Genomic DNA, 15597 nt, shown 5'->3' with positions numbered 1-15597 from the left:
GCTTAATCAATTTAATTTGTAAGTCCTAATCATTAATTAAAAAAAAAAAAAAGAAGTTATTTGACGCACAGCAACTAGCACAAGGTTCAGGCAGGAATGAGTGCCTGGAAGTGAGGGGAGAATGGTAATAGTGTCCTTCTAGTGGCTTTTGTTGCCAACAGCCTGGCAGGTCCTGCCACACAGGAAAGGGATTAAGTCCTTCCCCAGCCTACTGGTAGTGGTTTCCTGACCTGTATGCATGTGCTGTTTTCCTGGCTACCTTACTTTGCCATATGTGACTTAGTCATTCCTATGTGTTACTTCGTGTTTGGGGCAATGTATAAGAGACAGCATGGCGAGGAGGAGAAAGGCTTTGGTGGAGGGAAAAGCTCGCTAAGGTTAAAGGCAGGAGGAGTCCAGCCAGCACCCCACTCCTGCATGTGGCATGCAAAAGCTTCTGAATGAATACAAAGCTGGAGTTGTGTTTAAGTGGACTAGCTGGGGCCGCAAAGGGATGGCAGCTTTTCAAAGGGGGCACACAGGAAATGTTTTTGGAGTGGTGCATGTAGTGGAGAAAGTATTGCACAAAAAGATGCATTGTAAATCTGGTGATAATGGGCTTCAGCCCTAGAATTCATAGGGCTCTTTCATGCCATTTAGCTGCAAGCTTCTTTGCGGGTGGACAATACACTGCAAGTGTAGTGCTTTGTACCCTCTGTGGAAGTCCTGTTGACTGTTTGGAGCGAAATCTCTCAGGGTAGCTAATTTTAGATATTAAAGCTAAACAGCAAGTGGGTATTCACACCCCATGTGGTGCATGTTTGGGGGGCATTAGATCTGGGAAATGAGCATCTGTATGTTATTTATTCCAGAGTTGCAAAGTATTAAATGGGTTATAGCCTTACCTACATTCCTGCATTACATAAGGTAAACCTTTGAGTGAACTTGTTTGCCATGGCAGCATAGTTTTGCTTCAGGGTAGGAGTAAGTAGAAATACGTTTGTGTTTAACTGCAACAGAAATTATAGTTGTTTTATCAATTCTACTGCCTCTTCAGTGGTTACAAAAAAGCAAACAGCAGGAGCTGATCACTCCAGCATGGTTTAGCTGATTTTATTTTTTGGATAATGCCAAAGATGGCAGCCTGTTCCATGGTGTCTCCTGCCTTTCTTAAGGAATCATGGAAGTTGGTCAGCCTCTGAAAGATCTTGTTCTGCCTATCTACACAGTCTCCATGAAGTTCAGGAAAATGTTTGCTGAAATATAAAACCTGGAAATGAAGAAGACTTGAACTACAAGATATGCTAAATTTAGTGGTGTGCTATACATCTGCGTTACCAGTTCTAGAATATGCTAAGTCTCTAAATTTCTTAGCTTGATGAAAACCTACTGCCAACTCTGTCTGAATCCTATCTTTTAGCTGCTAAGTCTTCCTTACTCTTATGATGCTGTGAAAGACTGTTTCTACACTGATCAGAAAGTTTATGCGGATGATATTTCAGTAGAACTTAGTGCTCTTGAATTCATCTTCTGTGCCTTTGGAAGAGAGTTCTTTATTCCACCTGTCAATAGAGACAGTACTTTTCATCTAAATTATAGCTGCAAGAGGGTGGAGTTGTGGGCTTTAAATAGTTACTCTTCTTTTTCTGTATTTTGCAAGGGGAAGCTGTCATCTATGTTCACCACCTCCCCCCCTTTTTTTTTGTGTTGTTGTTTAAATAGTGTTAGAAATATGTATAAATTCAGACTGCTAGTATGCGAAGTTTTTTCTGGTTAGCCACTAGCCAAGAAGTTAATGGGCTTCGCTTTGCCTTATGCCATCAAATAGAAGCTATGTCTTGCTGCCTGTCCTTTATCTTAGTATGTATTAATTTGGGCACATTTGCCTGGTGCTATTCAGGTTTCTAGTAGCTTACCAGTCTTCATTCAGGATAAAAAGAATTTTGCTCTTTTGTACATTGAGCACTGTTCTGCTATATGTATTTAAGACCTACTGTTAGAGAACAGTTACATTATCCTCCTTTGGTGAAACTTCATGCATCCCGTTTCTATGGGTTGCATTATCATCTAGGCTTCTGTAAGTCAAAGAGTGCTGAAGACAGAAGATACCCTACACTTCCTATGTTTAATGTGACATCACTTTAATTACATTATTTTGTCAACTCTGGGTAGTAGCGATGGAAATTTTTGCACTCTGATCAGCAGAGGATGACAGTGGTTCACCTCCTGTAAACCTGTCATTTGTGTTTTCTTCCATGAGAAGATGTTTCTAGTCTTAAAATGCACTTTTTTGGGTTTCTAAAGTTCATTTGTGCATGGTGGAGTGTGAATGTATGTATCCTATAAGTGTGGGTGTATTAAGGTAATGTTTGGCAGTTTTGCACTTATAAATAGCTTGTATTTTGGGAAAAGAAGAGAAATAATCAATGGTAAATACTACTTTTAAATAAAACTATTAAGTAGACTAAAGTTTGGAAAGAACTGTTGTTTCATGGTGCTGTGTTAGGCCTTTGTATTACATGTCATAGTTTCATTTTATCTTCATCACAAATGCTGTGGAATGTTCTCTTTCATTAGCTGGCTAATCTGGCTTTCAGCTGAAAACGGGAATACATTAATTTTCTCCCCAGGAGTTGGTAGATTAGCTTGTCTTCTCATGGATGTTTCTGAAATGGTTAAACCAAACATGGTTCAGACTTGAGACTCTGTTCATTGTATCTTAATAACGTGTCATACTCAAACACTTCAGTTAGCAGCAACTTAGTAGCAATGCCAAGATAGTGCAGCAATAACTGGTTTATGCTGTTGTGATGCTCTCATCTCACAGTCCTTTAGTAAGCAAGCTTTAGTCAAGCTCTCTCTTCTACTTTCTGCGCTGTGTTTCTGCAAAGGAAGTATTTAGTCTTTGGAAAACTTAAATTATGAGTGAAATACTTTGATAGGAGATCTTTCATGGCTTTGACCTGTTCAGATATTTGGGGTCAAACACAGAATATATAAAATTAGAAGGAAATTAATAAAAATAGCATTCAACTCCTCCCTGCAAGAATCCCCACCCTGGCCAGTAACGTAAAGACCTTGTCATTTCATTGTTTGGCTAATTGAGTGCCTAACCTTATAGCTGGATTTTGGAGTAGCTCTAGAGATTTTAATAAGGAAGGTCTGACAACCTAAGAATCAGTGAAAATATCTGGAAATTGAAATCCTGGATAAAACTGTTGCTTGTTGGAAAGGCTGGATCCCCCTTGTTTATTTCATGCAGTCTGCTGCTGTGTTGGAAAGCATGAAAAAATAGCTTATGGCATGACTATCCAAGCAGAAGATAGTAGTGCTGCCAACCGAGAGGAATAAAGTGGGTGAAGAACCCTCAAAGTTCTGTGCAGAAGCACAGGATCTGGTTATAGGACAGGAATCCAATTCTCATCATCACAGGTCTGGCTCAACACAAGAATTTGGCATCTGAGGAAGAGCAACTTTCTGTGTCACATACTTGGCTTATGACCTTGAAAAAAAATTAGTGATCTGGTTTCCTCCAGGCATTGAATCTGAGTGAAATTTGTTTTAGTGGGCGTCTTGTGGATCTCGTAGGTAGTATTGGGTGAATGTTGAGGACAGAAGTATCCAACCCTCCTTACTCTTCTCTGCCTATTTGCTCTTTCAAGTGTTCTTGCTAATGGCTTGAGTAGTGATTTGCATCCAGCCCAGTGAAGCTGGTTCCTTTCTTGATCTTACTCCTTTTAGCCACTTCTCCCTATTTTAGGTGTGTGATCTGTTTCTTCGTGGTGATACAATACTGTTCTAGGCTCTGCATGGCAGGTAGTTGTAAGCTTTCATAGTAAGTTCCAAAAATGTAGGGAAAAAATGGGTAAATAATTGTCATAAAGGGTCATTTATAAGTTGGGGAGTACTTTGATAAATAACCAGTTTGAAATTGGGTGTTACCTTTGTTGTGTTTGCACATAAGGTAACGAGTCATACAGTGTTTTATCTGCCAAGAACCTCTAATAAAGATTTTGGGTATTATTACAAAAGAATACATAAAAGGTCTATTATGCAACTGCACCAGCAATAAAAAACAAGTTATGTATATAATCACTGTGTAAGGGCAGTGTTTTAACAGCTGTTAGTGAATAGCTGTTTAGCAGCACACACAAAAAAAATTTGCCTCTTTGTCTCCACAACTGGACTCTGCTTCTGCATTGCCACATCCTTATCATTCTTCTGCCTTCTGGAAAATGAACTCTGTTTCTTAGAGTGGTTAGCATTCTGTACAAGTATCTGAGAATGGTATAGGAGTTTAACTTTGATATAAATGTGTAATGCTGTTTTATGTAGTTTTTTTTAAGAAAATTTGTTACTTTCATGTCTCTGAAGCATATGAAAAGGGTACAGTTCCTTTGTTTTAAGAGATTAATAAATGTTTTGTAGCATAAATTTGACACCTTAATTGAAATACTATGCTGTGTATTCCTTTCCTATGCAAGCAAAGACATACATTACAAAATTTAAGTATGTGAAGAAACAAGTCATATAATTAGTTTTAGTCTTTCTTTCTGTTCTTTGTCATCTAACTATGAAAAGCATTATTGTCCTCAATGGCAATCTTGCATGTGTGACACTGGGAGGAAAAAAAAAGAGTTCAAACTGATTACTTGAGCCTTAATGACAGTTTGGACCTTTTCTTGAGTATAAAGTAGTGGGCCAGTATGATGATAGAATTCGTTACAGAACAGCAGAGAGTATGCATCTTTTTTTTTTCTCTGTCATGGAAATAGGCTTAGCAACCTTTCTTCTTCCTATGTGCACTTTTATTTAGTCAAGGAGGTGTTTCATAATTAAAAAAAATCTGATTAGTTTGCAGTCTGTGTGAAGACCTCCTTAATATCAGTATTGCTTATTTGAAAAAAGCGTTTCACTTTCTGTATTTTTGAAAAAATCAGAATAGTAGTAGTTCTTAGGTGATTTTTTGATTTGGCTATTGTGCAGCAAAGCGATTTAAATTTTCATTATTTAAAGGTATAATATGCAAAGTTAGGGAAAAACAAAAAGTCATTGTCCCTGCTTGAGAATTTTATCTCTATAGCATCTTGAAGTTCTTCAAGCATAAGCATCCCTGATGTCATTTCTTGTACTCTTGGAACATGGACAACATTCATGACTGTCAGTCACTGTTGAGCTTGCTCAGCACACATGCTCTGACAGCTCATTTGTTTGGTTCTTCATGGACATCTTTGCTGGTTTTTTTTTTTTCCTAATCGAGTGCTAGGGGGTTTTTTTACATTGTAAAGGAAAGAAAGGAACATTCACCTAGGTGCTTGTTCTCTAAACTAATGCTAAATGGCATTGCTGGAGTGCTTATATGACATTCCAAAGGTATTATGACAATCTGGATATTGTGCTCGTGATTTTTTTCAGAGCCTTGTCTAAAAAGGACCTGCAAAATTTCCCATTGCTATCTAAATTGTCTTTTATTGTAAGATACATATCTAGAGGGCATTTATTGGGAAATGGCTTGGACCATCATTAGTGTTTCAAACACCACTAAAGCATGAATGGCTGTGCATTACATTCAGAAAAAATGGTTGATATATCTAACCTTTACGTGGCCTGAAGCTGCAAACTGTTGTAGGCTTTCTTATCCCTGGTCCATATGAGTAGTGCTTACTACAAATACGCCCAGGCTTCCCCTAGGTGGAGGATAATAGCAGAGCATTGGGCACAGAGCCTCCAAATCACATGTCATCAAAACTATTTTCACAAAACTCATCCACACCCTTTAAAAATAATGTTCATTTAAAATAAAAGATCAAATAACTTAGACCAGTTAAAAAGACTGTGCTAAAGCAGAAAGGTTCTTTTTCACACCAAGTTGGGAAGGGAGAAAAGAACTTTGCCTTGTGTATTTGTATGTTTGCTGATAGGGTAAGGGGATGGTTTCAGATAGCTGATATGCTATATGCATGAAAATGGAGTTGATAAATAGAAGCTGTACAGAAGTTATGTGTATTGATGTCTTTTTTTTATTAAGACATTATTCTTGCTCCTGTGTAATGTACAATATTACACAGCATCCTCAGAAAATTAACCTTAGTTGGTCTCAGTAAGTGTGTTCAGTGTGCAATCGGTGGAGGGGAATTGTTACAAACTTACTCATCTTTAGTCACAAGTAATTCTGTCATGAAACAGCGCAGTCCTATGGTCCTTGCCATTCCCCTTAAGAATAGCAGCATTTTTGAATCTTAGCTTCCATCTGAAGACCAGAGGCTTGGCATTATGTGAACCTTGCTGTCTGACACTGTTATCAAAACACCCTGAAATATTCAGAACACTAGTTGTGCATAGACCCATTATGCTCGCCTCTTCCATCTGATAGTAGGGAATAGCTAACTTTGGAGTATGTTTGATCTTCTGGTTGTGAGGAGCCTATGAGAGTTATGTGTGATCAGTGTTACTTCTAAAAGTTGAGTTTCTTTGTACTTTCATTGACAGAGTGTACTTGAATATACACTCCAGAAGAACTTGAATGGGAGAGCAGAAGGCCCAGTGACTTTCCAAACCAGAAAATGCTGTGGAAAATTTGCCTTTTGGAGAATGTACTGGTGTCACTCGTAGCCAAGTTTACAAGTTTGCGAAAACAAAGATGTTAAGCCCTGTCAGTAGCTCATTTCCTTGATTGCTGTTAAATCTAAAGCTTCTTAATTCCTAACATGTACACTAAATGTATGAGGTTTACTCTGTTATATTTGCTATTTGGAAGCATTTTTTTTAACTTTAAAAAATTCCTTGATATTGAAGTAAAAGAAGATAATATTTTCCTTTGTCCCACAGATCCAGACATTTAATGTTGAGGCACCATGCCAGACCGTGGAAGATTTAACAAATGGGGTTGTGATGGCGCAGGTTCTTCAAAAAATGTAAGAAATTGTTGATTTAATGAATTACATACACACAGTTTTGTTATATATAAATTTTTCTGTATTTAAGTGTATTTTAGTTGAAACTTGGCTGGTATTCTGTAAGGATGTGGCTTTTCCTATCCTTAGACAGTAATCTGGAACATGGCTAATATGTTTTTTTTCTCTATAGTTTTCAGATAACTATTTTAAATGGGAAGAAAAAGAAGTTTTGTTTTAGGGAGGTATTTATTCAAGTGTAAGCTTACTGGAAAGTAAGTTGGATTAAAACTAAGCTTACAAATTCAAACTTTTTAAAAAAGTTGGAACCAGTGCAAGATAAGGTATTGAATGCCCTGATCATTGTTTGAAACTACAGACAGTATGTCAGTAATGTTAGAATTAGTTTCATGCAATAAAACTTCTGCGATAAACTGAACAGAACTTTCAGTTTAGTTGTTTGCAGAGATACTGTGTTCTTGAAAGTAAGTGAAGGAATAATAGCTGTTACTATCACTAGATGATGTTTTTGTTCTTTTGAACTTCAACATCAAATAGGATAAAATGCATTAATTCAACATCTCAGTATAATCTAGGATGTTTCTGGGGGCTACAGATACATATCTAAAATGTAGCTATATGCAGAATTACCTGTTTTCAGGTACACAACTTTCTGTCATTCATTGGTAAATGCTGCTTAAGTTTCTAAAGTCAGCAGTCCAAATTAAACATGCCAGTTCTTACGGACCTATTTAAAAGAAAAAGATATGCTTTATTCCCTTTAACATGAAGAGAGTACTGTCTTGAGTGTAAATGCAGAATAAAATGTTTTCTATGTAATTTGTTGAAAATTAAAACTGGACAGATACAGAGTAGGTATGTTACAGTTCAGGTTTGCATCAAAGAATCATAAAATAGTTGAGCTTGGAAGGCACATCTGGAGTGAGCCTCCAACTCACCTGCTCAAAGCAGAGTCTGCTAGAGCAAGTTGCCCCAGGATTGTGCCCAGTCAGATTTTGAATATATGGAAGGATTGAGACTCCACAGCCCCTCTGGGCTACGATTTCCAATATTCAATTGTCCCCACAGTTTGGTGGTTTTCTGTGTGTGGGTTTTTTGTTTCGTGTTTGTTTTTTTTTTTTTTTTAAAGGCGGCAGGGGGCAATTTTTTCCGCATGTTCAGATGGAAATACTTGTCTTTCAATTTGTGCCCAACTGCCTCTTGTCTGTTCACTGGACACCACTGAGGAGATTATGTGAGGGTGTAAAGAAGAAGGAGCCGTCAGGTATTTATACACATGATTGGTAAGATCCCACTGAGCCTTTTCTTCTTGAGTCTAAACAGACACAGCTTTCTCAGTCTCACCTTGTATGACAGATGCTCCAGACTGTTAATCATCTTAATTGCCCTTTGCTGAGCTTCCTTGCATGTCCAGGTCTCTCACACAGGGAGCCCAGGACACAGCACTTCAGATGTGGTCTCACCAGAGCTGAATAGTACCTCCCTTGGCCTGCTGATAGTGCTCTTCCCAGTGCAGCCCAAGATGTGTTTGGCTGCCTTTTCTACAAGGACACATTGGTAGAAGGTGTTCAGCTTGATTTCTATCAAGCTTCTTTTCTGCAAAGCTGCTTTCCAGCCAGCTGGCCTGCAGCATGTACTGGTGCATGGGGTTTGCACTTACCTTTGCTGAAATGCATAAGGTTCCTGTCAGGCCATTTCTCCAGCCTGTTGAGGTCCTTCCAAATGTCAGCACAGCTATCAGGTGTATCAAACACTCCTGGTTTTGTATTACCTGAAAACTTGCACTCTGTTCCATCATCTAGGTCACTATTAAAGATGTATAATGGTATTGACCCCTTGGGTGTGCTGCTAGTGGACTGGCCTCCATGGACTTCATGCTGCTGCTCATAACCCATGAGCCTGGCAGTTCAGCCATTTTTCAACCCACCTCACTATCCACTTACCCAGGCCATGCTTCATCAGTTTGTCCCTGATGATGTTACCCTGATCAAATGGTCTGTAGCAGGCACCTGTAACAATGTCATCTATCTTAGTCTGCCTGGTCGTGCTGACGCATAATCTCGCAGCTGGCTCATCATTCCAAGGCAGAGCTCATGCATTCCTGCTGCTCTCTCACATAAAAGGCATCTCTGTCACTGCCTTCCCACCTTGCTCTTCCTAAAGAGCCTGTGTTTGTTCATGGCAGCAAACTTGTCATGTAAGCCATGAGTCTTTACGATCCCAATGAGACTAGCCTTGTAACTATGCATAGAGCTCTGTTTCCTCCTGTTCATTCTCCATGCTGCATTAGGGCACAGGCACTTCACATGTGCCGATTCAGTCTTCACAATCTTGCTGATTCCCAAGAATGAGAGCTTTCTTTGTAGTGTTTTTATGTAGGCCTTCCTTTACTTAGTGCATATGCTTGGGGTGACCCCACTTCAGCCCTGTTTTGTTGACTATGAGGTATCTCTTGTTCACATCATTCCACACTCTTTGCTTGCCAGCAGTCCACTACTTCGTCACATGATGCTTGGTTGGATTTTCCCTCCTCTGTTGTTCCTTGTTTAAAACTGTTCTTACCAGGTTGGCCAGCCTGTAGGCAAAGATGCTTCTGCCCACTGTAGTGAGGTGGATCCCACTTCTTCCAAGCAGTCCTTGATTCTCAAAGAGGGTTCTGTGGTCATAATAACCAAAACCCTACTGCCATCACCACTTCAGAGCTCGTTGTTGACCTGCAGGATCTCTCTGCTCTTCAAGTCCTTCCTGCTAACTGGCACAACTGGGGAGAACACCACTTGGGCCTTGATCATAGCTTCCAGACCCACATAATGTGTGGGTTCCAGACACACTCGGTACTTTCCAGGTCTCCCTAGCTGTATAGCTGGTGCCCAGGTAGAAGAGCAGAAGGAGTGATAGTCTGAGGGCTGGACAAGCTTTGGCAGTCTTTCAACAATGCCATGAATTCCACTAGCACCTCTTCTAGATGACGAATCAGAAGATGAGGGTCCTCCATCCCTTGCTAAGGCTTGCCACTTCCCCCTTGTGCTGCTGTGTGGCTTGGGTTTACTGAACACAGATGATTCATTTGACAGAGCTCTTAGCCCCTTAGCTGCTATGAGCACACTGAATCTGTTCTGTAGTTGCAAATCCTCAAGTGGACCAGCAGCCTTCCTCCTAGTGAAAGAAAGAGCTGCCAGTTCAGAGGAAGAAAAAAGGGGGAAAGAGGAAATTGTGATGTAGTCAAATATTTCAAGGGAACACTTTTTAGCATGTGGAAAGGTAAGATCTGGAGCATAGAAACCTAAAGGCTTGAAGTAGAGAAAAGTATGTCTTTCCTACCTGAAACTTCAAAGAAGTTGTAAATGCTGCAAAGTTTCTTTCTGCACTTGATATCTCTGTCTCTGAGGAAGATGAGGCATCACTTACAAGAATTATCCCATCTTTATGTATTTTTGCATCAAACAAAACTCCTTTCAAGTCATGTTGTCTTGCTTCAGAGTAATTGAAGTAGTCTTTCTACTATTTTAATGTGTTTTGCTGATACACAAAGGATGACACAACACCACACCCAGTGGAAATGGATTTTCCAACCCAGCGTTTAAATCGGCTCACTTGTAAGTCTTCTGAAGTCTGAGCACCAAGTTTACAAGTCTGAATAAATTGGATATTGTTCCTTTTTTTAGGATTGCAAAGATATTGTTCTTTTTTTACCTGTTGAAGTGTAAAAAGGTGGTGACCATATAAATGAGGTGTGTTCGGTAAACTTTATAGTAAGTCAGGATTTCAGCAAAACCATCTGTGAATCTGTTTTCAGAGGATTTAGAAAAAATCTAATATGGGTATTCATCTGTTGATACCTGTATATATTCTTGATTGACTAGTTCAAAGTCTAATCAGAATCTGGATCCGAAACGTAATATACCTTGATACAAACCAAAACAAAACTTCAGTGTCAAAGGCCCCTCAGTAACCTTACTGACTATTTCAGCCTGGTAATACCATGACTTGAAATACTTTTCTCCCTGCCTCAGTATTAAGAAAGGAAAATTGTTGAGATCTGCTGAAAGAACTGATGTTTTCAAAAGAGATGTACAATACAAATATTATATTTCTGTAGCATGATTTTAAAATATTTCCTATAGAAATTGCCATGCTGACACTGAATGCGGGAATTCTTTAGTTTACCCAGTTTATATGTAAAGATTAGCTAAGCAATTTAAAGTTTGTTCTCTACGACCTAGGTAACAATTTGAACCTGACAAAATTAGTATTTGGCTGTGTTGCTTTTTGATAGTTGTGCTTCAGATGTACCATTTTGCATACTTGTGCAATGAATACATTGATTCTCATGCAGACATTTAGCAATGATATTGTGAAATCTTGACTGCCTTCCTGTTGAGGTAAGCTTTGAAGTGCAGCAGCAGGCTGATCTTGGATTGTAAAACGTATGAACAATTTTTGAGGGAAAATATTATTGCTTTATTTTTTTGTTTTGTACTAACAGAAGATGGCTCTAGTTGATTTTTTGAAGTAGATGCCAAGGGTTGCAGAATAGCCAAAACTGACTGTTTCCCTGGACATGAGAGGTGGGAACATAGGCCAAATACAGGGATCAGCGTTTGTATAGTTGGCCAGAAAACTGATCAGGAGCATGTTTACAAAGCCATTTTAAGTATTCTTTCTTGAAAACAAAACCAAATTTGACACTAGCAGTGAAATCCTCCTTTTGCTCCTTCAAACAGATACCACAGGAATAATACTTAGTCAGGAATCAGGGAATGTTCAGTGATATGAAGCAACTCTAGAGCAGTCTTTTCCAGTCTACCCTTCTTATACTACCAGCACTGGCTCCTTCACTGTCCCAAGAAAGATAAGCGTGTAGAAGAAAATTTTTGCAGGTACATAAATGTGTAAGAGCAAGACAGATGGGTGCTGGAAGTTATTTGGAAAAGTCATACAGTGATATTAAATAGCAAAGAGCAAGCACAACCTGAAAGCACCAGGTCACTGCAAACTGATGTCATTTGCAGTGAAAACTTGGAAGAATTTTGGCTTTGACATGAAAATCTCTCAAGTTAATCTTCAAAGGACAAATTTATTGTCTCTATTGGAAACACAAAACTTAAACACTGTTACTCTTATTCCATCAGGAAGGGTAGATTACTATTTCTATAATGCGTGTTGCTTGAAATTTGTGTGTCTTTCAGCGTAGCTGCCTCCTGTTCAGGATTCTTCATCAGTGTGTGTTCTTTGAGGCTAATAGTACTAATAGGTTAATTACATAAGGGTTGAAGGGGAGAATTCTGACAACTTTTGGATGCATCAGGACTTCTACTATAGTAAACTCATTAATGTTTAAAAAATAACTGAAAAAGCAGATTAATATCCAGTGAGAAAAAGAGACTTCACTATGAATGAAGAAAATGCAGTCAGTGAAAAACTCATAAGTGACGTAGAGCATTGATGAAAATCGAAAGATATTTGTGTGATCCAGTGATCTGGATATATTTCTATAGGAGAGTAAGGATAGCATTTTTTTCTTGAAAGCTTTAAAGTTTAAAAGTCTGAACTCTCTGTTCTTTCTATTTTTTTTTAACCTCTACCTTCATAGAAAGACTCCGTTGGTACTTATGAGGGCAGGAGATGGTGGAAACAAGATGAAATTAAGACAGTAGTTTATGATGAGGAATAGTTTCAAAGAGATTCCTAGTTCAGTGAATTAGTTGCTTTAGATATACAGAAAACTTTCACAACACAACTGTAGGATTTGTTGCCAGTGAAAGGAAAAAAAGGAGGAATGTTGCTTATTCATCAGCTGATAAAAACCAGCTGTGCCTTGTGTTAAGAAGGGGCCAGCAGCTCCTTCCATTGTTCTCAATTTTTTGTACATTGTTCTCAGTATTTTTTGTACTCAAGGTAGCAGGCCGTTTGTAAGTAGCTGCCATTCATCAGAAGTAACAACTCACATAGCAGAACTTTCTGTAATAGAAGTGCTGGAGGAGGCTGTGAGAAGAAAAGGGTACAGAGGGAATTACTGGCACCTTCAGAAGCTTTTCACTGATGTCATGTGTGGTATAACGCAGCAGAAATGTGTGCTATGTAACCAAGCATGAGCATTTTGCTTACAGATTCAGTTGTTAATAAACAGGTGTTGGTGAATCCCTGAAGGACACTTTCTTTCTTTTTATCATAAAGCTTTTATCTTCAAATTTCAGGTTAAAGTGCCATTGAATGGAGTTCTGCAGTACTAACTATATTATCTTGGAGGAAGAAATTTTGCCTATGCTTTAGCTTATCTTTTTTTATATTATTCTGTAAGATTCACTGTTCATTTGTGTTCAGATGTGGAGGTTACTGCTCCCTCTGACTAGAATTGGTATGAAATACAGTAAGGTAAGGTGCCTGTACACAATCAGTGTTGATGATTATTTTACAGAGTGCTGTACTTTACTCCAGGAGTAAAGATTGGAAAGAAAATGTTTGAACTCTCTATGAGTAGGCTGTCTGCCTAAAATCATGTAGCTTATGCTGTTTCAAGCAAACTGGAGTGCCATAGCTTGCTTCTGAATGGCATCCTCTTTTTCTCCATGTTGTTTTGTAGCCTTCACTGATATTGCTCATGTTTTCACTGTCCATTGGCATCCCTAGAACAGCATAATTCCCTGTTCTATACTACAGTTTTAAATTTTCCTTTCATCCCACTCTGGAGACTGTTTAGTACCAGGTGTCACTCTTGTTTTAATTCTTTCTTTATCTGTCATACTGGCTTTGGTAAATGTAAGAGATGGTATATATTTTCATTTATCATCTGTGCATTGTGCCCTACTTAATGAGTTATTTATTTGTAATATTATGCATTGCAGCATGCTGTGTATGTTCTGACACATGCAGAACACAAAAGCCATGCTTTTTTATTGCTGGAGGAGGGAAATTTTTGTAAACAATAATTTCTTAAAGCCGCTTACTCTACCACTGTTAAAATGAGTAATAATCATGAGTTACACTACATGCTCTGTGGGTTGGTTTTCTTCAGAAGAATATTTCTGTCTCTTGGCATCTATGATGTGGAGAGATGATGGCTTAAATAGAGGAAAATTTGCATACAAAATAACATGGAGATGGTATAAATGAGCACTGCTGAAAACATCACATGAAGTGATACAGCATTAACAACAGCATAAGTATCTTGTGCTCTGAAGAAAAGTCCCAATTATCTGCAGTACTATTTAGATAGTAGTCAGCAATCAACTGATATACAAATACCTTTATAAACATGGAAAGTGTAAGAGATTGTCCAAGTTTGGATCTAGGCACAGGAAATTACTGAATTCAAAATGCTTGATTAAACAAGTCATCTCATGGTCATGATGATGCTCCAGTCAGTTTTCTGCTGACCTTGTTTAGTGTAGTACCTCTTCAAAATGAGCTGGTAGGTTTTGTAGTCACACATTCTCAGTTCTTAACCATACCTTTTCATATTTTCTTAGGTGACGCTTTTTCAAACTCTGCAAGAAATGACAGCATCTTTCTTAATGACATGGACTAAGGGAATTAAAGAACTCTGAATGTGATTGTATCATGATTCCCAAAGATTCATCACAGGGAGACTTGTTCACAACAAGGACTGTGAATGACCTGATGTCTGGAAGCCCCTTTTAAAAATTATTTCTAGAAATTCTGATAGAAAAATTTTTATTTGAGATTTGATTTCCATTAGCTTCATCTAGACAGGAAGCATTGCTCTTGGTATTAATTCTGAACCTTAATCAGGCTTTCAAGGACAGAAATGAAATTATAATGACATGCTAGGAATGATTCTGAGGTAATTTATGGATGAGGAAATGATGATCATTCTAGATTTGCTTGGTGTTGATACCCAACCTGTTGCTTTTCTGCTTGTTGTGTTCCTCACAAAGTGTTTTTGCAATGTGGTACTAATTATTGTGTAATCTGCATGGAAGTGCTGTAGAGAGAACTGTTGGTACTATTCTGACCACTGTTACATATTGGTGATCTAGAGTGGATTGCTTATCAGCTGATGAACCCTTGGATACTTCCGTGAGGTTTGTATACTTAAAAAGAAAAAACCAAATGAGATCTGGGGGAGAGGACTACTGCATTGAGTTTAGATTTCATTCTCAGGAACCTTCCTTATATATGTCGTCTACATATATAAACGTGTAGGCAGCCCAAGACTTCCATCAAGACAGTGAAGGTCAGTTGCTGGTCCATTGTCAACTTTTATTGCAGTAGTAGCTGAGAAAAGCTGCTTAGTTGCTATTGAACTACAGGCTTCTGGAGTGGAATGAGTTGGAGCTGACCCTGAAGTCTTGTTACTCTTCCTCAGCTGATGCCCTTATTATTGAAAATCAAGTATGCAATATCAGCCATCCAGTCAGTCCAAATATAATTCTGCTTGTGGGCAGTTGCTGATGCTTACTGATGTTGCTTTTTAGAGTCGTTATTTACAATGAAAATGGTGAGTCTAGAATTGGTATATTCATGGCACTGCAGCCTTGAAGCAGGTGAAGTGACACAGTGCATCCTTAGAATGATAAAGTACAGTTCTTGAGAAAGTTCCATTGGTCCTTTTTGCTGGTGAAGCACAGGTAATAGGCACACCTACTTTCTCACTCAGCTGCATAAAAACTTTGTAGTTGTGAGTCTGTTGTAAGCAAGGCTCACTTGGCTGTTGGCAGTTCCCAGAAAACCCATCTGAAGA

The 15597-nt window shown here is 38.6% G+C and overlaps 1 protein-coding gene across 1 annotated transcript in view; it reads left to right on the top strand.

Annotated features, from left to right (window-relative positions):
* The window catches only part of HOOK3 (hook microtubule tethering protein 3), a gene marked incomplete at both ends in the record, with an annotated part of 90491 nt that overhangs the window by 7041 nt on the left and 67853 nt on the right, over window positions 1-15597 (top strand). The window contains one exon of the mRNA XM_082013097.1: window positions 6808-6893. Within this exon, the coding sequence (XP_081869223.1) occupies window positions 6808-6893 (86 nt within the window). The remainder of the gene's footprint in view (window positions 1-6807; window positions 6894-15597) is intronic.

The sequence above is a fragment of the Phaethon aethereus genome, assembly GCF_964289735.1.
Source record: "Phaethon aethereus genome assembly, chromosome: Z".
Taxonomy (NCBI): domain Eukaryota; kingdom Metazoa; phylum Chordata; class Aves; order Phaethontiformes; family Phaethontidae; genus Phaethon; species Phaethon aethereus.
Note: the sequence above shows the minus strand (reverse complement) of the source record. Positions and strands in the feature narration are given on the sequence as shown.